The sequence below is a fragment of the Malaclemys terrapin genome, chromosome 17 (assembly GCF_027887155.1).
Source record: "Malaclemys terrapin pileata isolate rMalTer1 chromosome 17, rMalTer1.hap1, whole genome shotgun sequence".
Classification (NCBI taxonomy): Eukaryota; Metazoa; Chordata; order Testudines; family Emydidae; genus Malaclemys; species Malaclemys terrapin.
The window spans coordinates 26,955,288-26,978,594 of NC_071521.1; the positions used below are offsets into that span (position 1 = coordinate 26,955,288).

The window sequence follows — 23,307 nt, forward strand, 5'->3', positions numbered from 1 at the left end:
GCTGGCTCCGACGGGCTGTAGGATCTGCTGCTGCAGGGGCTGTGGGTTAGGAGTGTTCCTCTTGGGGAGGTAGAGTCAGAGCAGAGAGTGAGCCTGGCTTGAGTCAAATTCTTCTTGTCCTAGTTAAGTGGTGAGTCTGGGCTTTTAACGGGACTGTGCTCCAGGTTCATGCCTCCCTGTCATCCTGGAGCATCTGGGGAAGCAAGTCCTCATGGAGGGCCCTGCCCACAGCCCTGTGCTCCAGGCTTCCTTGGGGGCAGAGGAAATTAAGGGTCTGGCTCTAGCTCCTATCCTCTAGCATCTCCTGCAGAGGGGCTGAGGGGAAGGAGAGTCCTGGCCCGGCGGGGACTGGGAGCTGACAGGAAAATGCTGATGGAGACCCCTCTCCCTCTCCCGTCCATTAGAACTCAGCGGAATTCCCCAGGATGGGTCACCACATGGCACAGCTAGCTCTGTCCGTCAGTGACCCAGCCAAGGACATCAGCCGGCAGGCCAGGGAGGGGGTTTACCGGCTCTACCAGCTGCTGCTGCACCAGAGGGGTAAGGAACCCAGCTGGGAAATGGCACCCGCTAGAAGAGTGAGACTGGGACCCCAGCCAATTTCTCTCAGACTGACCCCGGCTGGAGGATGAGTCTCTCTGTCTCTTTCTGTGTTCCACACCACGCCCTGCAATTCTGTTGGGCCGGGCACGCAGCGAGGACTCTGCCCACTGTGCAGCCACCAATGGGATTGGAAGGACACAAGCCCTGCAACCAGAAGGACAAAAGTGTGTGTGTCTCTCTCCCTGTCACCTTCTCCCTCCTGGGGGAAACGCAGCAGCTGATGGTGGACAAGGTGAGCAGCTGCATTAGACTCAGGAGATTGGGGAGGGGCCCAGGCCTCATTCCCATCCTGTGGCCATTCGCTGGCCTGGCACAAGGAGCCTGGTGGGGAATGAAAGGGAGAGCAGGTGCTCCTTGGAAGGGAGATGAATTCACCTCCATGAGGAGGAGCGAGCCAGCTTGTCCCCGGAGCAGCTCCACCCAGCTCTTTAGCCAGGCTAATTAATGACAAGCTTTGCCTCATCCCAGACTTATGTTCTTAGGACAGGGTGCTATCGCTCTTGGGAAGGGCAGGAGAGTCCCCCAAGTGCCCTCTGCGAGACTCTCCTGTCCCACAGGGCCGCACCCAATTCCTAGTGGTCTGGTGTCTGTGTCACCCGAGCCACCACCCAGAGTTGATCCCATCACTGGCAGCCTGGGAGGCCAAGGACTGACGGGTGATGGCGTCTGACCAGACAGGGCTGAGGCACATGGGCAGGGGACGCTTGTCCTGCTGCTGGCAAGGCTGGACCCGATCTGGAGAGAACAGGAGGATTCAGTCAGCAGTAGGGTTACCATGTCTAATAAATAAAAAAAGAGGAACCTCCACGGGCCCTGGCCCCGCCCATTTCCTCACCCCTAGCCCCGCCCCAACTCCGCTACTTCCCCGCCCTAACTCCGCCCCCTCCTCCCTCCCACTCGCAGCCATGGGGAAAGGGCTGCCCCAGCGCTACCGGCTTCACGGTTTGCCAGGCAGCCCCCAGACCCTGCGCCCCCGGCCGGCGCTTCCCCAGCTTGGGGTCCGGAGGCAGGGGGGGCTGCCCGAAGCCAGTAGCGCTGGCTCGGGCAGCTCGGCTCTTAAAGTCTGAGAGGGGAGGAGCGGAGCAGAGCAGCCGCGGGAGGGGAAGTACCCGGCTGGCATTTTCCCGGATATGTTTGGCTTTTCGGCAATTCCCCCCGGACGGGGGTTTGATTGCCGAAAAGCAGGACATGTCCGGGAAAAAACGGACGTATGGTAAACCTAGTCAGCAGGGGCTGCCGATCCGTCCCATTCACCAGGGCTGCCATCCTGCGGCTTCAGCATTAGTGGCTGGGGTGACTTGGGGAAAGGTCTCAACCTCCCCACATCCCACTTCACTGCTGCCAGAATCCCTCCTGCCCCCCCGCAACAGTCCCCTCCCTACCCAACCTGGGTGGGGCTGGAGGAGAGGGGTCTGAGAATTTGAGCTGTGGATTGGAGGTGGAACAGCTGTCAGGGGCACTGAGAGGGAAGTGGCAGGAGCTCCCCGTACAAGGAGGGTGGTTGCCACTGGAGGTCACTAGGAAGGACAACAAGACTCCATCCTGGGGGTCAGGAGGGGAAATCCATCCCTCAGAGGTGGGCAGGCGCTGGTTGGAAATGCTGCTGGTTCCAGGGGCCGTTAATCCCCCCTGATTCCTCGGAGGTGTCTGAGTCTCAGACAGGTTCTCGTTCCCTTGCAGCAGGAGGACGTCACGGCCAATGTGATGCGCCAGCTCCGTATCATGCGGCACTTGCGCCAGGTGCCGAGGCGCTGCAGGGCCTGTGCCTCTGAGGCCACCAGCAACTCCCACTCCCTGCTGCAGGTACTGCTCTGGCTCTCTGTAAATGGGGAGCTAGTGGAAGGGGAAATGGAGCCCCCTGGCACTCACAGAAACCCTCTCCCCTCTCTGTGGAGCAGGGTCCTTTCCTCTGCCCCCAAATTCCTTCATCTGGGACAGGAGCTCTTTCCCTCACACCCATTCCCCTCCCCCCTTTCCTTGATCTACCCCCATCCCATTCCCCCTGCGCCCAGGCAGAGCTCTCCCTGCCCCATATGGTGCAGAAAGGCCTGTGATATGCAGGGGGTCAGATTAGATGCTCTAACTGTCTTTTCTGCCCATAAAGTCTACTCATTTCTGAGAAACCGAGTGTAGCATTGGGAGCAGCCTCTGCTGTTTTACTGTCTAGCCGGCTTGCTTCCTAGAATGAACACTGATTGAGCGGGGTGATCCACAGAGAGTAGCTCAAACCTCCAAAGTGTCTGGCCTGCGGCAGGACATTAGCACTGCAGGGGAGGGGTGGGTGTGACAGTGACATCACAAAGGAGTTTTGCAGGACCTCAGCCTATTGGTCAAAGGTGCTGGGGAGGTGGTGACCTCACTGAGAGATGCTGACATCAGCCAGGCAGGACAGGGGCTCAGGGCCAGGGAAACCTCTGAGTCCCCTGTAGCTTTCCTTCAGGAAGTCTCCTTCTCGAGGTCTCTCTTTGAGGACTGAGAGAGTATTAGGGGTCACCTACGTGAGTGCCAGGAGGAACCTCTTTTGAGTTTTCTCCTTTCTTTTTCCTGATTTCACTAGAAAACTGACATCCCTGTTTAGAAGGTAAGAGCCTCCGAGAGGTTTAGAACCTGTTCAGTCTGATCCATCTGTTCCACTAGTCCTTCAGTCCAATCCACTTCCCTAACTAATTTCCTTAATTTTTTAAAGTTAGCCCTTTTGGAAAAAAAAACCCTAGTCACAGATCAATTTTTGTTTACCCTTCCATTTAGTTTAAACTGAATTAGCCCATGATCGCTCAAACCAAGGCTGTCCCCTACAACCATTTCTTCTAAGAGATCCTCACTACCCACACCAAATCTAAAATGGCATCCCCTCTTGTTGGTTCAGCAGCTACTTGGTGAAGGAATCCATCAGCTATCACATTTAGGAAAATCTGAGCCCTATTATATTACTAGCACTTGTCCTCCAGTCTATATCTGGGAAGTTAAAGTCTCCCATGATCACACAATTCCCATTAGTATTTACTTCATTAAAAACATTAAAGAGGTCTCTATCCCTATCCAAATCAGACTCCTGTTCTAACAGACAGCAACCCCCCCACCGAAAGGCAGAGATAGAGCCCAGGAATCGAGATGGTGGGGAAATTTCATTGAAACCGTTTCTGACCGAAAATCCTATTCAAACTAAACCAGTTTGTTTCTTGAAATCATAACAAGTGGCAATGAAAATTCTTTGTCACAATGTGTTAAATTGTCTCGTCGCACTCAAAGAGGAGACACTTAGATCTCAAAAATTAGATAAGATGCTTCAGTCTGAGCTAAGTAGATGCTGATCTTCACAATTCTAAAATAATACAATAAAAATAAAATAAACTATTTCAGCCATTCTATTATGTCCTAATCTGCTCTGAGTAAACATGATAGGACACCTCATCTTATGCACTGCTCCTAGTGACACACTCCAATAGACCCAGCAGTCCTTATTTCCAGGCCCCTTCACTAACCACTGCTGCACACTCCCTCCCACAGGTGGCAATTACTACCAGGCCCTCCATGCTCACGAGTCCTAAGAACCAAATTGTCCTGCAGGTGCTGACAAACTGATTGTTTAATAAGCAGAGGCTGCTCCCAGTGCTACACTCGGTTTCTCAGAAATTAGTAGACTTTATGGGCAGCAGAGACCGTTAGAGCATCTAATCTGACTCCCTGCATATCACAGGCCTCCTGTCTACCACAGTAGCTACTTTTGGGGCAAACACATTTCGGAAAGGCATCTAGTCTTTATTAAATGACATCAAGAAATGGAGAATCCACCACTTTCCATGCTAGCTTCTTCCTGTGGTCAATCATCCTCGCTGTTGAATATTTGTGCCTTATTTGTCATAGGAATTTGTCTCTTTTCACCTTCCACCCATTGGGTCTTGTTCTGCCTTTCTCTGCTCGATTAAAGAGGCTTTAATACCCAATATTTTCTCTCCATTAAGGCATTTCAACACTTCAGTGAAGTCACCTTTCAATCTTCTTTTGATAAGCTAAACAGGTTGAGCTCTTTCAATAGCTCACTAGAAGGCATTTTTCTACAGCCCTCAGAACATTTGGTGGCTCTTTGCTGCCCCAGCTCCAATTTCTAGGACCATCTTTTTCAAAGGAGAACACCAACACTGGAGGCAGTATTCCAATAGCAGTCTCACTGCTGCTGTGTCACCTCCCTATCCTACTCACGGCTCTGCTCCTTCGTCTAATGATGGCTTTAGCCCTGTTCACCACAGCATCACACTGGGAGCTCATGTTGAGTGGCTTCTCCACTATGGCCCCTAAATCCTTTTCAGAGTCACTGCTTTCCTGGATACACGTCCCCATTCTGGAGGTGTGGCCGCCGTGCCTTGTGGCTACGTATAGGACCTTGCATTGGGCTCTGCTCAAACTTGTTTTCTTTGAATGGGTCCAGCTGGCCGAATGAGCCAGATCGCTCTGTATCACTGCCCTCTCGCCATGAGGAATTACCACTCTGCTTGTATTTTGTCACCCCCCAATCTTATCCGCAGTGATTGTATGTTTTCTCCCAATTCATTGATAACAATTATTTTAAAAAATTAGTCCTTGAGAGCTTCTTCAGACCCTTAGTACCCAGGACCTGCTCCCCACAGCACAGTGAGAAAGGCCGTCCAGCCCTGCTGGTACATACGGGATAAGAACGGAACAAACACACTTTAGGAGCTGTGTTGTCCATAGGCTCTGAACAACATGTGGGGGTCAGCAGCTTACAAATGCACAACAGACCTGTAGTGTAGACAGGTCCCAACTGTGTCTGGTTTCCCACCCTGCTCTAAGTTTAGTCACAGCCGCCATGTCTTTTCCGCCATGTCCCTTAACCCCACGTCACTGCAGAAGAGAGATTTTCTGGTAGCCAGCTGGCTCTCCTGCATGTGGATGTCGTTCCAAAAGACGTGCTCTGGCTCAGTCCCATGCTATGGTTGGCTGAAGGAACCACTTGGTCACATTCTAGGCCCTGAGTTATACAGGAGGGGCGACTAGATGCACATAATGGTCCTTTCTGACCTGAACCTCTATCAATCGCTACATTTTCTGCTGCTAGGAAGAGAACTCTGGACCTATGTTCTCTCATTCACTTTCAGTCGGAATAATTTCAATCCAGGCCAAAGGATTTCCTCTTCCATTGTGTCTTCAGCCCCTTTGCGAGCAACCAGTTACTGTTACCCACAGGTTTCCAGTTTCAACCTGTCCCAGGGTGAGATGGCCAGGAAAGGGGTTGGAGCTCAACTACACCTGGCCCAGGTGATGCAGCTCCCTAGGGTGAAGGGAATAAGTGTGGGGGTCACGTGACAAGAGGCAGCCTGTGACTAGGACCCAGGCCTGCTGAGAGATAGAAGGGCAGCCTGTGCTCAGCCAGGAGAGAGACCCCAAGGGAAGCAGTCATGGGAGGGGCTTGGAGAATCCTTTAAAGATCAGGGACAAGCTGGGAAGGGGCCAGGCTGAACACTAAGGACCAGGCCCTAGGAGGGAAAGACAGGGCAGTTTAGGAGATGGGGCAGATTGTCCAGTTGGTTTCGGCTCCCAGGACCAGACACCCATAGGTGAAGGTGGTTGTCGGGGCTTCTGTCCTTCTTCCCCAGTGTAGATTTGATAGTGGAGAAGACTGATGCCATAAGGGGGAAGTGAGTTACCCCAAGGTCACCCAGTGAGTTTATATCACAAATGCATACTCGGAAGGATCCAATAGAAACCTGGATTTTCCAGTCTCTTCTTTCTAGGAGTCCCCAGGGCTAAGGTAAAACCCCTGCTGCCCCTCCCCAGTCTGCTCACCTCCAAGATGTGCTGGAGTCTATCTGTGCTGGGGGGTGCTGTCAGCAGGATCGAGAGTTCGCCATCCATGTTCTCCGGGCAGGCCTTGCTCAGAGCCTGCCAGCGGAGGGAGACCAGGGGTCAGGATTATGGAACCTGGGGTGACACCTGCCAGGATGACAGTAGGCTCTGTAGTCCTTGCCCAGAGCAGCTCTCTGCAGAAGGCCTGGTGCACAGCAGTGTAGGGAACAGCCAAGCTGCTAGGGATGGGAGCTGGGCTTCCTGGCAGAGTCCAGCACCCAAAGCCCAGCATCTGCAAGGAAGGGATTCCCCACAGAGGGGCAACATCATCTCCCACAGACGGGGAGTCTCCCCCTGACACTTGATTCATCCTATAGCCTGTTCCCAACTCTGCCCACCACACTCCCAACTCAGCAGCTCCAGCTACCAAAGGGAGAACGAACCAGAGGCCTTCCTGCTCCTGGGACAGAGGAGTAGGTTGATGATCTACCTGGATGTGAGCGTTGGCCTTCCCCATGCCCAGGGTCTAGACTCCATTCAGGGCAGCGCACAGGAACTGCGATTCCTATTCTGGATCTAGTGGCAGCTTCAGTTTGCTAGCAGGGGACTGTACATGAGACCTTGCAGTTGCGGGGGTGACACAGGCACTAACATGTGCATGGGAGTTTGAGCAACAGGGCAGAGGCCTGTGTGGGGCAAGGAGGGCAGGGATTTGGGAAGCAAGAGCAGAGGATCAAACCCTTTCTTAATGTGGGTCGGGATGATCCCCATTTCAAAGATGGAGAAAGTGAGGCACCAGGTGGGAGAGTGTCCTGGCCAGGATCACGTTACCGCTCAGTGGCAGGACTGCAAACAACCCGTTTCCTGATCTCCTCACTGGACGCTGCTGCCCCTCCTGTATGACCCCTCCAGCCATTCTTGCCCACAGGCCATCCCCACCACTCTCCAATACCAGGCTGTTTCCACAATGGAAGCAGGCTTGTAACAGAGTTCACTCACCGATAGGTGCCCCTTCCTTCAAGGCCTGGGGTCACAGATTTCTTGGGCTAGCACGCTCGCCAGCAGGTGTTTGGCTGGGAACTCAGCCCTTCGCCCAGGCGACCATCTTTTAGTCCCACTCCTTCCTGGGTCGCGCTCATCCCAAACTAAAAGTCAAAAAATGTCTTTAACTGAAACAAGATCCTCTGTCCTTTGGGGGCTTTTCCTCAGCCTGACTTTGGCTCGGCCTGCCCTTGCTGGCCTTGGTAGCCCTTTCTATGGCCCTGTACATCCCCTTCCTTAGAGACCGTGGGAGAACCAGTCCTACCCTGGATTCTAGGGTCTGCCCCAAGGCCCTGTACCGAACAGCTAGGCCTGCTCCTGTACCTTTGTTGCGGTTTCCCCTGGTTTCCCCTCAGCTGGAGTTCACTCTGTAATCCATTTGGCCTAGCTCCAGGCTTTATAGCCCACAGGCCAAGCCCACCGTTATATACCCTCCTCCTTAGAACCTGGCCCACGCGGGGGCAAGTTCTATTCTTCTCCAAGCTTCATCCCTCCTCATCTCATCGCTGTCACCGGCTGCGCGCTTGTACAGCCTGTGCACAGTGTCTGCAGTTCCACTGCCAGCTCGCTCGGGGCAAACCTTCTCTTCTGCAGTATCCCGACGCTCTTCCTGCAGCCACTCAGTCTCATGAACAGCTGCTTGCAGAGCCTCTTCTGAAGCCTTTAGCGTCTTCTGTTGCCTTTTTGCTACTGCCGCTGCATATGCCAAAACCTTTTCGGTCAGGGTCTGAGAACCCACCATGGACTGCTCCACCCTTGTGTTTGTCCCTCCTCCAGTCTGCTTCATCTCTGGGCCAATCATTTCGTCCTTCATCTCCCTGCAGCACCCGACAGGGTGTGTTGGTGGAGGGTCTGCAAGGTCCATGGCCACCCCAGCCACCTCCACCTTGCCTGCCTCATGGGGGTTTGTGTCAGAGAACACCTTCTCCTTTCTTTCTAACTTCTTAGGGCCCTGGCCCCTCATTCAGCCACTCAGCAATTTCCTAAGCAGGCCGTGTCTCTTGATATGGCCTGCTTCTCTGCCCCCAAAACAAAGAACTCTTGCTCCCATCTTGGCATTAGGCCACGCTTGTAGACTTTCTCATGCCCTTCTCCCTGGGCTAACCTTCTCAGCACAGCCCAGGCATGCTCTCCTTCTCTGCTCTTTTTGTCCATGGGCATAGCAGACCCTGGGTTGATTTCCCTTTGCAGGATCTCTCACAGGTATTGCTGCTGCTGCGTCTGTAGCTCCACCTGCACTTCCTTCTGCGTCTGTTGGTTTTCTAGGAGCTGCTGGAGAAACCCCTAGATCTCCTTAGCCAGTCCCTGGAACTGAAGTGAGAAATCCAGCGACCAGCTTGGTCCGTTGATACACCTGCTTGGGGAAGGGATAGCTCAGTGGTTTGAGCATTGGACTGCTAAACCCGGGGTTGTGAGCTCAATCCTTGAGGGGGCCATTTAGGGATCAGGGCAAAAAACTGTCTGCGGATTGGTCCTGCTTTCAGCAGGGGGTTGGACTAGATGACCTCCGGAGGTCCCTTCCAACCCTGATATTCTATGATTCCTTCAGCAACCAAGACTTCCCTCACGGATCACAGGGGGAACTCAATCCTGCCAAATATGCCAATCATAAATGAATCTACTCATCGTTAGGTGCCCCCCGGCGGCCAGGCATGGCATCACAGCCCTCTCGCTGGGCTAGCGTCCCCCATCCATGGTCGCTCCAGCACCATGGCAGTTTCTCTGCCTGGTAACTCCGGCCAGGTCACCACCTTTAGTCCACCCTTCTGGGGCCCAGCTTGCCTCACACTAAAAGTCCAAAGAGGTCTTTCCACAGACAGAAGTCCTTCTGCCATCGCTGGGGCACTTGCTCAGCCTGTAGCCCCCTTGCTGGGCTTGGGAACCCTCTCCAGGTGCGTGTACGCCGCCTCCTCTGGGGCCGGTAGGGGAACCCAGTCCCACCCTGACAATGATAGCAGCCCAGGGTCTAGGACCCAACAGCTAGGTCTGCACCTTTCTCTTTGCTGCACTTTTCCAACCTCTCTTCTCAAGTTCCCCTCCAGGCTTTCCTTGCTGCTCTGAACTTCCTACCTCGTTCTCAATCCTGTTGCTGCCCCAGTTGGGGTGTATCACCACTGAAGTCTGGCTCTTTACGGGGGAGGATATGGTGCATCTCAGTTTGGGCTCATTCTGTAATCAGCTTGGCTAAGCCCCAGGCTGTGCAGCCCGGGGGAAAGCACCCTGTTACAGGCCTGCTCTGCCCACTCCTCCTGTTACTGGGCTGGGGCCCTTGCTCCCCATTTCACACCTGGATTCCAGAGGGGCTGAGTACGCACAGGCTCCTCTGCCTGGAACTGGAGTTTGCTTGTTCTGGTGACTGGGATTCTGGGAGCTGATGGCTTCGTTTACCCTGCTGCGGAAAGTGGGGCTGGAGACCGGAGATGCCATGTGAACGAGACTACCTGATGCTCTCTTTATGCCCAAGGGGCCGGAGCCTCCTACTGGAAATGCTCGCAGGAGTCCAGGTTCCAGGACATCTCTGGGGAGCCTCTTCTTAGGAACAAAACCAGGGTGGCACGATGATGGAGGCGTCGCTCTCCCAGAGCTGGGAGCCAGGGACAGGGGAAGCTCCCAGCCAGGCTGTTCATCGTGGATCCCATTTCTCCCCCAAGAGACCCACATGCCCCAAGGAGTAAATGGCTCTTACCTCCATGAGAGAGCAGGGTTTCCCATATAAGCCTCTCTGACCCCCAGCATTGCTTGCTTGGATGGGACGAGGGGACCTGTCCCCACTGCTCCCTGACGGGGCTCAACTGCAGGCTGCGCCCGTCTGGGAGGCTGTGCCAGACCCCAGGGCCTGGAAGACAGCTGGGAATGAGGCTCCGATTCATTTCACACCCAGAGACCCCATAGAAGGGCCAAGGGGAGAATAAAGGGCAGGAGGTGAAGCTAGCCCTGAGTCTCTGTCCCACCCCCACCTCCTGAAAAGTGGAGCTTTCCGAGCTTCAGTGGGGCTAGGGGTGGGGCCCTGACACAACGGCCTTTCTGCACCATATGGGGCAGGCAGAGCTCTGCCTGGGCGCAGGGGGAATGGGATGGGGGTAGATCAAGGAAAGAGGGGAGGGGAATGGGTGTGAGGGAAAGAGCTCCTGTCCCAGATGAAGGAATTTGGGGGTAGAGGAAAGGACCCTGCTCCACAGAGAGGGGAGAGGGTTTCTGTGAGTGCCAGGGGGCTCCATTTCCCCTTCCACTAGCTCCCCATTTACAGAGAGTCAGAGCAGTACCTGCAGCAGAGAGCAGGAGTTGCTGGTGGCCTCAGAGGCACAGGCCCTGCAGCGCCTCGGGCACCTGGCGCAAGTGCCGCATGATACGGAGCTGGCGCATCACATTGGCCGTGACGTCCTCCTGCTGCAAGGGAACGAGAACCTGTCTGAGACTCAGACGCCTCCGAGGAATCAGGGGGGATTAACGGCCCCTGGAACCAGCAGCATTTCCACCCAGCCCCTGCCCACCTCTGAGGGATGGATTCCCCCTCCTGACCCCCAGAAAGGAGTCTTGTCCTTCCTAGTGACCTCCAGTGGCAACCCCCATCCTTGTACGGGGAGCTCCTGCCACTTCCCCCTCAGTGCCCCTGACAGCTGTTCCACCTCCAATCCACAGCTCAAGTTCTCAGACCCCTCTCCTCCAGCCCCACCCAGGTTGGATAGGGAGGGGACTGTAGCGAGGGGGCAGGAGGGATTCTGGCAGCAGTGAAGTGGGATGTGGGGAGGTTGAGACCTTTCCCCAAGTCACCCCAGCCACTAATGCTGAAGCCGCAGGATGGCAGCCCTGGTGAATGGGACGGATCGGCAGCCCCTGCTGACTGAATCCTCCTGTTCTCTCCAGCAGGGCAGGCTTTAGGAAGGGCGGGGCCCAATTCGAACATTTTTGGCGGGGCCCCGGCAGGGATGACTAACAAAAAAAAAATGTAAAAAAAAGCCTTTAATTTCTTCCATGTATTATTTACTTTCCATAACTATATAAATAATAAAATTATATATTATGTACATTGCATCATATATGCTGTTGATCGGTTATTAATGAGCTCCGTTTCACGTGTGTGGGTCCCCGCCACTCCCTGGGGGTGTGCTAGGGTGACCAGATGTCCTGATTTTATAGGGACAGTCCCGATTTTTGGGTCTTTTTCTTATAGGATCCTATTATCCCCCACCCCCTGTCCCGATTTTTCACACTTGCTGTCTGGTCACCCTAGTGGTGTGCACATGTGTGGGTCCCAGCTGCTCCGTGCTCCCCTCATTGAAGCAGGTGTGCAGGGTTACTGCCCTGGGAACTGCAGGGCACCAGTGGACATGGGGCTGGCTGCAGGCAGGGCAGGGTCTCACTGGAGGTAGGGTCTGGCTGCACGCAGGGCAAGAGGTGCGGGGCTGGCTGGAGACAGGGGTGTGTGGGGCTGGCTGGCTTTGGGCAGGGCCACAGGGGGGTGCGGCAGGTGTTGCCTGGAGACAGGGCAGAGGGTGCGGCAGAGGCTGGCTGTGGGCAGGGGGTGCAGGGCTGGCTGCAGGCAGGGCAGGGGGATGGGGCTGGTGCGGGCAGAACAGGGGGGGCGGGGCTGGAGGTAAGGCAGGGGTGCCGCAGGGGCTGGCTGTGGACAGGGGGTGCAGGGCTGGCTGGAGATGGGGCTGGCTGCGGGCAGGGCAGGGGGTGCGGCGCTGGTGCGGGGACGGGGTGCAGCAGAGGCAGCTGGAGCCCCGGCCCTTTAAATAGCCCCCGAGCCCCCCGCTATCCCAGGGCTCTGGGGGCTATTTAAAGAGCCCAGGGCTCCCCTGCTTCTACCGCCCCGGCCCTTTAAATAGCCGCGGGAGCCCTGGGGAAACAGCGGGGCTCCAGTAGCTATTTAAAGGGCCGGGGCGGTAGAGGCAGCGGGAGCCCCGGACTTTTTAAATAGCCCCCAGAGCCCCACAGCCCTACCCCAGGGCTCCAGCAGTGGGGGTGTGGTAGCAATTTAAAGGGCCTGGGGCTCCGGCCCCTGCTGGGAGCCCTAGGTCCTTTAAATTGCCCCCTGGGGAAGCCCAGCCACCCTGGTACAGCGCACCGGCTCTTGCCGGTACACCATACCGGGGCTTGGGCCCGGGGCCCGATTCAGGGGAATTGGTTGAATTGGCCTAAAGCCGGCCCTGGTGGGGGTATGGCCACAGAGCCGCAGGGAGGGGAACCCTGAGGTGTGGGGGCTGGGTGGGTACTGGGAGTTCCTCCTGAAGGGACAGGGGTTGGCCAAGGTCATTCAGCCCCGGGGTCTGGGAGGGGGACTGGCTGAGGGCACTCAGAGCCCCAGGAAGTGCAGGGGGCTGAGGGGAGGGACTGGCCAGGGGTACTCAGAGTTTGGGGGGGGTTGTCCGGGGGGGCACTCACAGCCCCAGGAGGTGGGTGGGGGAGGGGCAGACAGGATTTCAGGAATTCCCTGGCAGTGAAGAGCTGCTGGCGGCAGGGAGGAGCCAGCCGTGACAATCCCCACTTGGGATCCCTGGCTGGGCTAGTGGCTATTGGGGCCCGTGGCCAAGCTGCAGCGGAAGGTGACCTGAAGAAAATGCCTCGGCCTCCTGCTAGGAAGGGCCTGGGCCAGACAATGACCCACCGCGCAGTGTCCCAGCTCCCTGCCCCACACCTGCAGGGCACGACCCCTCCTCTGTAGGGAGGTTGGCATGTACCTTAGTGCTGCTTCCTCCATCCCCAAAGGCCTCTCCCAGCCAGTCTCTGGCAACCCCTGCCGTTCAATACGCACATTACCCTGCTGTGACATACCGGGGGGGGGACCCCTCGGGGATGTGGGGGCTCACACAGCTGGGCAATTTAACCCGGCTGGGCCGGGGTGACTGTCTCCCTGGAGCTGGGGTGTCAGCCCAGGTGTCTCTCTGCCCTTCCCCCCAGTCGCCCCCGGGCGAGGTGGGAGCACCCCACGTTGCGTTCCAGCCCCACATTCACACCCACAAGTGCTGGTGGGTTCCAATCCCAGCTGAACACGCCCACCCGGCCCTAGTGTGGAGCAGAAGGGCCCAGCGCTGCCCCACAGACCCTCTGGCTCTCCGAGCCCGCTCTTACCCATCACCCCAGCACGTCTGGCTCAGGCTAAACGCTGCTGCTCTGTGCAGAAGGGCTGGCACTTCTTGCTCCTTCCGTACGAGGGGCAGGTGCTGCTACCAACTGCTCCCCCTAACCCCCGCCCTGCTGCGCTCTGGGGATGCTGCCCTGCTGTGGAGCTCTCAGGTGTCTTGAACTGGAATTTGTTTGGAGAGAAACTGCTAAGGAGCCTTATCAGCCCCGAGCAGAGAGTACCTGGGAGCCTGCCTGGGTCAGGCGGGTCTGGTACAGCCTCCCCCAGATAAGGCTCTTCCCTGGACCTGCCACCCATTGGAATCTGGAACGATTCCCTCCGAGGTAACACCCGGGGCAGCCAGGGCAGGGCAGGGCACGGCCTGCTCCCCTGGAGCGTTAGGGCTTTCAGGAGTCAGAGGTGTCAGCGGAGCAGGTTGTGATTGTACGTTAAAGCAGTGAAGAAAGTTGGGGGGGCAGAGGAATTGGGTGCTGTGGCCCCCCCATGCCTGGGGCCTATTTGAAAGGCAGCTGTCACACTGTCCCCTTTATCAGGAGTGCCCACTACACCCATCTCATGCAGTCCTCGGCACGAGAAGAGGGAGCATGTTCCCAGCTGAACAGCGTTCGTCCAGTATCGGGGGTAGCCGTGTTAGTCTGTATCTACAAAAACAACAAGGAGTCTGGTGGCACCTTAAAGACTAACAGATTTATTTGGGCATAAGCTTTTGTGAGTAAAAACCTCACTTCTTCGGATGCATAGAGTGAAAGTTACAGATGCAGGCATTATATACTGACACATGGAGAGCAGGGAGTTACTTCGCAAGTGGAGAACCAGTGTTGACAGGGCCAATTCAATCAGGGTGGATGTAGTCCACTCCCAATAATAGATGAGGAGGTGTCAATTCCAAATTTGAATTGGCCCTGTCAACACTGGTTCTCCACTTGTGAAGTAACTTCCTGCTCTCCATGTGTCAGTATATAATGCCTGCATCTGTAACTTTCACTCTATGCATCCGAAGAAGTGAGGTTTTTACTCACGAAAGCTTATGCCCAAATAAATCTGTTAGTCTTTAAGGTGCCACCAGACTCTTTGGCGCTCGTCCAGGACTCACCGACCCCTATTCCAGGATCGGGGAGTGAGCTGGGAGAGAGTTCACCATGTAGCCTGCAATTATCAGTGGCTTCTGGATTCCTCTGGGAAAGGGTTAACCAGGGGCTTAGTTTAGTCCACACTTGGCTTTCTCGGCAGTGCTGGACTCTGGTGGCGGGGGGGGTCCAGCTCGCACCCTTTCACCTGGCAGGGACAGTGCCCTAAAGGTTAGGATGTTCTCACAGGCTATCGTAGTTACTGGGACCTTGGCAGGGAGGATTGGTGGCTTGTGGGGCATCGGATACCTCCCCTCCTCCTAGAGCTGTGCAGTAACCAGAACATTACCCCCGCGAGGAGAGGGTTTCGGGGACCCTGGGATCTTGGGAGCCAGGGCTTCTCTCGGCAGCCTGGAAGCCCAGGCCCCCCATCAGCCTGTCAAGCAGGTGGGCAGGCGGGCGAGCTGGCAGGGAGCCAAGCCCTTTTCCGTGCGAAACCTGCCTGCTTTCTGTCTGAAGGTTTGTCCAAATCGACGTGTTCCCACGAAACGTTTGGATTTTGACAAGCTGGCAATTTCTGATGGAAAAACAGTTCCACTGTCAAATTCTGACCAGCGCCTCTCCTGACCGCACAGCTCCCTGCATCTTTGCTGAGCGTGGAATCCGAATGGACTTGACACAGGTGGTTGTGCCCTGGGATGCCATCTCAGTCCAGCTCCCCCAGTGCTCCTGCGCTCACATTCTCCTAGTGGTGACGTCTGACCCTGGGGAGATGAAAGGCCTCTGCAGGTTGTTTCCTGCAGTGTGAGCTTTGGCTGCAGGCTTCTCTCCCCAGCCATGGCACGAAGGAATCTGTCTAGCCAGGCTGGGCGTCCTCCCTCATCTGTGGTCAGAGGTCACATGGGCCCTTCCAGTGACAAGGTGGCAGCATCTGGCCCTGGGAAAACAGACATCTGCTGTGTGCTCACCCCAGAGATTTCTTTCTTTCTGCAAACTGAAGAGGCCTCTCTCCTGTAGCCTCAGCAGAGGCTGCGAGGAGGCCAGCAGGCCCTGTGGCCCCCCCGCAGACTGGGGGAGGCCCTGACCAGTAGCTCTAAAGGCCAGAAGACCCCACAGGACAGGTGGGGAAGGGGACTGTGACGTTACGTTGCTGTTCCATGGTTCCTTTCTCCTCAGCTGAAGAAGAAACTGAGCCCTGAAGCAAGGCACCAGACTGGCTTGTCCGTGCGGCTGACCCAGTATTCACCAGAGGGGGGAGAAGGAACAGTGAGGCTGGTGGGTTCCTTCTTCTAAAAAGAAAACAAATCAGAGCATGTTTTTACATCCGGCTTTTGACTCCCCGGCCAACGGGTGTGATCATCCCAGGTAGAAAAGTCAGCCTGTAATGCCCGGCTCCTGCTGGCTGCTCCGATGGAGACTCCACTTCCCCTCTCCTCCCCGTAAGGCAGGGGAACTGCCAGCCACTGCCTGGTACTGTCTGCACCTAGCAGCAACACTCCTCTGCTTCCCGCTGCCCTCTCCTCTGCTGAGGTCCCCCGTGCCCTGCCCTGGCACCCTCTCTGCTATGGGGTCAGACACGCAGGGAGAGCAGGGCAGGTCTGTGCCCTCAGCCCCGGGGCTCTCGCACAGAGCTCTGCCCGCAGGCCCAGCACTGAACATCACGGCGTCAGAGGAGCTTCTCCCACTATCACGGCAGCTCCTCCTGTTGGTGCCCAAAGCCCGGGACTCGCACTCAGCCCCTGAAAGCAGGGCCGGCTCCAGGCACCAGCCGACCAAGCACGTGCTTGGGGCGGCCCCTGGTAAGGGGCGGCCAATCTTGGGGTGGTGGGTTTTTTTTGTGGGGAGGGGAGTTTGGTCGCTGGGGGTGGGGTGGGTTGTTTTTGTTTCATCGGCTGGGCGTGTAGGGGGCACTGGGGGGTGGGATTTGGCAGCAGTGCTCCGGGTGGGGGGTGGCACGGTGGGACGCTCCGCGGGGGCGGGGGCGCTGTTTGGCAGCGTGGTCGGTGGTGGGGTGTTTGGCGGCGCTTGGCGGGAGATATGTGTGGCGGTGGGAGGGTTCAGCAGCACGGCGCGGCGCTCCGCGGGGGGCGGTGTTCGGTGGCGCTCGGTGGGGGGGTTCGACGGCACGGCATTTGGCGGCGCTCCGCGGGGGGGGTGTTGGGCTATGCGGCGCTCCGCGGGGGGCTGGGGTGGTCGGCAGCGCTCTGCGGGGCGGTGTTTGGATGAGCGGCGCTCCGCGGGGGACTGCGGAATTCGGCGGTGTGGCGCTCCGCGGGGGTGGGGTGTGTTCGGCAGCGCTCTGCGGGGGTGCGGGTGATCGGCGGCGCACCGCGGGAGGGGGTTGTGTTCGGCAGGGCTCCGCGGAGGGGCGGGGGGGCGGTGTTCGGCTACGCAGCGCTCCGCGGGGGTGGGGTGGCATCGCGGTGCTGAGGGCATGTGTTATGGCGGCGCTATGGAGGGCGGCACTCTTTTTTTTTGCTTGGGGCGGCAAAAAAATTAGAGCCAGCCCTGCCTGAGAGTTGGGAACGTTGCAGCACGGCCCAGCCCCGACTGCTGGGAGAGGAAGGCCACCCCACCTCCCTGGCTGGGAGAGCTGCCATGATCCCCCCATCTGCCAGCCCCAGCACTGTCCTCTGCGCACAAACCCTAGCCTCTCCCCTACCCCCCACATCTCCCTGAGCTTCCCTCCTGCCTCCCTTAGCCTCCTTCCTGTCCCCATCCCCCTGTACCCCCGTCAGCCTCCCTAGGCTCCCCACACCCCGGCCCCCTTAACCTTCCCCCACATTCTTCTGCCCCCTGCCCCCACATGCCCCTGCACCTCCCTCAGCCACTCTTATATCCCACATGATCACCTCCAACCCCCTCAGCCTCCCCTCTGCCCCATCCCCATGCCCCCCTCAGCCTTCCCCCTACCCCCCACACTCCCTGGCCCCCTCAGCCTTCTCCCTGCCCCCCACACCCACTACCCCTGTCAGCGTTCCCCCTGCACACTCTGTCTCCCTCATGCCCATATCCCTCTGTCCCCCTCAGCCTGCCCCCTATCCCTGCCCCCACATCCCCCTGCAACCCGCTCAGCCTTCCCCCCACATCCCCTCACAGTCCCCATGCGCTGTCCAGGCCCTGAACCATGGCCTCAGCCAGTCTGCCTGTGGGCTCGGCTTCAGCCTCCTGGAGCCCAGCGGGAGGTGGCAGCCAGCGTCAGGAGGGCAGCCTGCCTGCCACATGCAGACAGAGCGTGGGGACAGGGCGGCCCTCGCGCAGGCCTCAGCCCCGCTGGCAGCAGTGGGAGATGGTGCCATTTTGATGAAGGGACAATTGGCGCCTTTGGCCACGTTTCCATGGGACAGGTGAGAAGCCCCCACAATCCCGAGTCACAATCAGAGAGCGAGGTCGGCCGTGCTGCTGCCCCTGTTGTGCATGGGGTCGGCCCAGCACGCCCAGCTGATGGGGTGATCCTGTCACGGAGTGTGGGGGGACTCAGGGTCCTGCACCCCCGGCTTCCTGCGATTCACCATGACTCTCAGCCAGCCAGTAAAGCAGAAGGTTTATTTAGACGACAGGGACACAGTTCAAGACAGGTCCCGCAGGCACAGAAAACAGGACCCCCTCAGTTAGGTCCATCTTGGGGTCCTCGGGCACCCCAGCCCCCTTGGGAGGTCAGAGCCCTGTCTGCCTCCCAGCCATTCCACCAGCCAGCTCCTGAAACTCTCCCTTCAGCGACCCCTCCCACAGCCTTTGTTCAGTTTCCTGAGCAAAGGTGTCACCTGGCCTCTAACCCCTTCCTGGGTTCTCATGTTACATGCTCAGGTATTCTCCGGTCAGTCTCCCATCCCCCAATGCAGACTATCCCAGCCACACTCCCCGGTCAGCATTCAAAGACCACAGTAAGAACAGTCCCAGTTCGTCACAGATGCGTAGCCAGAATCAGCCAGAATCCACTGGAAGCTGCTTTACCAGTTTGTTGGGGCAGCCCGACTTATGGTGCCGACTGCAGCTCGCATTCAGGGTGTGCGGGCAGTGGGGAGGAGGCAGCATGAATTGCATGTGGGAGCTCCATTCGTTGTTTGTGTGACAGCACAAACTCCCCCTCATCCCAAAACCTGCTCCCCAAATGAGCAGACTGGAGCACATCACACTAAGCAAACTGGTGCCACGTGCAACAAAATAAACAGGTCCCATCTCGTGTCCTTTGTTGCACATTTCGATGGCGTGTGCCAGGTGCTGGCAGGTTGCAGGGTTGAGAAGCGTGCATGTGGGTGAATCGCCTGGGTGCTCTTTTCCAGAACTATACAGACGTGGAGCTGTTCCCTCTAATGCACCAGTTCCTGCCCCCTGTATCCCAGCCAGAGAGCTGGGACACAGAGAGCAGCTGCCTTGACAGTCGCTGAATGAATCCAGTTTGATCCTCTTCCCTGTGGGACAGATGCAGCAGCAGCGCAGTCTTGCTCCAGCCCATCCCACTCAGGTATCTCCTCACCCGGCCGTGACCTGTCGGGACAATGGCGGGAGCGGGGGTTCAGTCTCTGTAACCCCACGTGCTAAGCAGGGGTTAGTGATACCAAATGGAACTGAAAGTCCGAGGGGGGTGGGGAGAGGGGCCAAAGTACTTTAGAACACAAAGGAACTAGCATAAACCATGTTTTAAAAATGGGGAAACTGAGGTATGGTGCAGTGTAATGAGTTTTCCAAGGTCACAGGTCGAACTCAGGCCCTCTGTGTCTTAGACTATTACAGTGTGTGAACGGCTGCTAGCTGGCAGCGTCCCCGCTCCTCTGGGGCGTCAGGAGAAGGGGAGGCGTGTTTTCAAGGATGAGTGACTCCAGATTGTTATTTCACTTCAGTTCCAAAGATTGTAGTTCTGGCTTGTCAGACTCACTGAAATCCTTCTCCTTAAAAGCTTTAACCCTTTGCCTGCCATGGAGTTACGCCTCTCTCCTCCCTCACTATAATACCTGAGATTGCTGGCAGCGTGTCACAGTTACTTGGGCTGTGACATTGTCTGAAGAATTTGGGGTCCAGGCAGCTCCCAAAAGAAGGTGTTTCCAGAGAAATCTGTCTGTGGATGATGTCTGGGCAAAGTGTTTCCATTGCAACAGTGTGTTTCGGTGTGTCGTTTACACGGTGTTCTCTCTCTCTCTCTAATTCATTTGCACGTTTGTATCACGGTCACTTTTGGAGTTAGTTGTGGACTTTCTAACTTTGCAACACCACATGAATACAATGATGGCTGACAGAAAGCACGGTGCCGGACTCCAGTGCGGCTTTTGCCTGTTCTGGTTTGACACACACACACACACCCTGCCCGCCCCACCCCGCCCCACCCCACAAAAAGCTGCCATTTTGCAACTGTCATGGGCCGGCAGCAGCTATAATCAAACTTGGGACCTCTGGAGCTTCACACGTGAGCCTCTGCTGTAGGGTTCTCAACCTATTTACCATTGGGGGCTGCATATGCCGTGCTCTGCGTTATGTGGGCTGTAGCTACACAAGATGTAATACCAGGGCCGGGATAGATATACCTGGGGGGCGGGGGTGAATGAGCCGGTTTCTGTCCAAGAGTCTGGATTGCTCTGGGCTGCTGATCCCGGCAAGGTCATTGTGAATCCCTGCACTGAGTGCCGAAGGTGGCCTGGGAAAAGCATGTGTGGGGAGGGGGAGGGGTGTCTATGTTAATCCCGGCTGAAATAAATGGCCATGCCCTTGCTAGGGCAGCGCTTACAGTGCACCCCTCAGGGACCCGGCTCCATTTTGAACTCTTTTTGGCCAGGACTGTGGCCCCTGGCGACTCTGCCCACTTTAAGCCTGGCCTGAGCTGGGCCCGCAGAACAGCTGCAGTGTCAGCAGCGTGTCCCCCTCTGGGCTGCTGGGCTGCAGTGCAGGGGGCAGCATGCCTGGCGTGGGGCACACAGCAGCTCTGTGCCCTGGGCCCCTCTCACCTGGAGCTCATCTGACGGGGGGGCAGACCCCTGCCGGAGGCTGCCCAGCTGCTGTCTCTGTGTGGGTGAGTGGGCACTGCCCTCCGGCTGGTGGTAGTGACTGTGGACGGGGGGAGCTGGGACAGAGGGGGTTGCTCCGAGCAGCACTCCCCTTGCAGCGGTGCAGTGCGGGGAGAGAGGCAGCAGCTCCTTCCCCACCACAGGGAGCGCTCCAGCCGGCCCTGACCCGCCCAGGACCCGGGAGCCAGGCCATGGGAGCCGCAATCTTTGAATGGTTTTTACCATGCAGCTGGGTCCCAGCTGTGTGCTAATCGGGCCGGCTGCAGAGACGGAGACAGTGGCCAGGCCGGGGGAGAGGTGAATGGTGGGCTTCACCCCGTCTCCAGAGACTTGAGCCCGCCCCCCCCATGCTGAGCCCCTTTGAACATCCAGCCATGTCCTGCGGTGCCTACCTCGGAGCTGAGCTCTTCTGAAAATCTGGCCCAGTAGTTGAACCCTCTGAAACCTCTGGCCTTAGCGTCTAAGGGTAACATTTTCAAGAGTGGCTAAGTCACTTAAGTGCCTAAATCCCAGTGACTTCTAGCGGGATTTAGGCACTTGTGAAACTCTCTCCTGGTCTCATGTCCAGCGGTTTCTGTCCCCTGCAGGGTTCCAGTCCAGCTTTCTCGTGCTTCTGTCTGCGCTGTCTATGATGGCGCTCCTTTGCATAGCCCCCGTGGGCCCTGGCCCACAAGAAGGTCGAGAGGGGTGAGTAGAGAACCCATCGGAGAGCTTCTATCATCTGCCATATCCGAGATCAGGGCATCGTGGGTCTGATTCTGCTCCTCTCCCCCATGCCGGGGTCACCCCTAGATCCACTTATCCACTGAATGCACCTTCCAGCCCCCCGCCAGCGCTGGGCCCAAAGAAACGCTGAGTTCTCCGAAGGGATCGCAAGGCCGGCCTGCGCTAGTGAGCCCACTACTCCCATTCGCAGGCCTCCAGCGCCTGGGAATGGGCCAGCCGGGGTGGGGGAGGTGCTGCTCGACTGGCTGTTTGCTTTACACAGCTTCGTTATCCCTTTCTCCAGTAACGGCTGCCAAGCCCCCGGCAGTGACTGAAGAGCGCTGCTGCCCACCGCAGGGCATCATGTGGGAACCAGGCACCGCCCCCAAATTGGCTGGGAGTTCTACCCTTCCATCTCACCAACTCCTATACTAGGGCTAGCCCCGGCTAACAGCTGGGGATCTCTCGCTCATGCCTAGAAGCCTTGCCCCCAGAGTCCAGGCAGCAGGGAGAGCCAGTTCCTCCTTGTCAGGGGTTTTCATTCCCTTCTCCCCACACCTCCAGCGGCTCTGGGAGCTGCTCAGGGGCTTGCCCAGGCAGGCCAGGGGCCGCGCCAGCTCCAGAGGTGGCCCTGAGCCCCTGCCCCCGCAGTGCTCAGCAGCTCCTCCCCCTCGGCTCATCTATGGGGGAGGGGCACACAGGGGGATTGTCTGGGGGGTAGGGGAGCTGGGGGGCTCAGGCTCGAGGGAGGACCCTGGGGAGGGGAGGGGCAGTTTTCACCCCAAAGACAAGCCCCTCGATAGGATGTCTGGAATTTTCAAAGGCGCCACAGGGAGTTGGGTGCCTATACCCCACTGAATTCCAATCACAGTCGGGTGTCAAACTCCCTTAGGCTCTTTGAAAACTCCCATTTAAATTGTCACTGATGGGTTTCATAATTAACATTCGCTGAGATGGATCTGGCAGCGTCTCCCCCACCCTCGCCAAACGATTTCTTCAGCAGTACGGACTCAGGAAGGATACAGAGCCTTGGTTTACACTTGATTCATCTCTTCAAGGTTTCTTCAAAACCAGCAGAGCAAGAAACTATTCTTATTTTATTTTATTGGTAAAATGAAAGTGTAAGATCTGGAGCCAGATTCTGTGGCGAGGAATGGCCGGGGCGGATTCTGTGGCTGTAGTATTGTGAAATACACAGGACCTGCCTCTAAAAACCCAGCCTCCAGTTACCCCAGGCTCATTTGATCGAGCTAGCTAGCGCTCACTCCCCCACCCCCACCTGCCCCCTTAACCTGATGTTCGTGGCATTTCAGGGTTCCCCAAAGACTGCAGCAACATTCCCAGGGACAGCCCCAGCGGGGTTCATGTCATCCAGACGGCAGGCTCTCCCCCTCGAGTGGTGTGGTGTGACATGGACACTGAAGGCAAAGGCTGGACCGTTGTCCAAAGAAATTCTTACAACACAGAGATCACCTGGAAGGAGTCCTGGAGCACCTACAAGTACGGCTTTGGGAACATGCAGCAGGATTACTGGCTGGGCAACGAGTACCTGTCCCTGCTCACGCGGCAGAAGACCTACAAGGTCCGCTTTGTGGTGGAGGACAAATCCAACAACACCCGCTACGCAGAGTACGACATCTTCAGTGTCGAGGATGAGCCCAGCGGGTACCCGCTGAGGCTGGGCAGGTACTCTGGGGACGGCGAGGACTATCTCACCACCTATCACGCCGCTGAGAAGGGGAGACAAGATTAGATCAGACACGGAGCGCCATCCCCCACCTAATCAGTGCAGTCCCTGCAATGCCTCCACTCTGCTCACTCCCTTCCTGTTGGCTTCTGCATGGTAAATCCCCTGGAATAAATGCTGAGAGCTGACCCCGCCGGTGCGTTCGAATGACATGAAGAGTGTGATTGGTGTGTATAACTGGACCCCCGCTTCCACTCTGCCTCGCTGGAAGCCATGTCACTCACTACGACTTTAGACCCACATTAACCTCTGCTTCTC

The 23,307-nt window shown here is 57.1% G+C and overlaps 1 protein-coding gene across 1 annotated transcript; it reads left to right on the forward strand.

Moving 5' to 3' along the window:
- The first annotated feature begins 21,259 nt into the window (after positions 1–21,259).
- On the forward strand, positions 21,260–23,062 carry LOC128825042 (fibrinogen-like protein 1-like protein). The gene is made up of 2 exons (XM_054007054.1): positions 21,260–21,284; positions 22,616–23,062. The coding sequence occupies exon 2, from the start codon at positions 22,714–22,716 to the stop codon at positions 23,053–23,055; it is 342 nt and encodes a 113-aa protein (XP_053863029.1). The 5' UTR covers positions 21,260–21,284; positions 22,616–22,713; the 3' UTR covers positions 23,056–23,062.
- Positions 23,063–23,307: the final 245 nt, after the last annotated feature.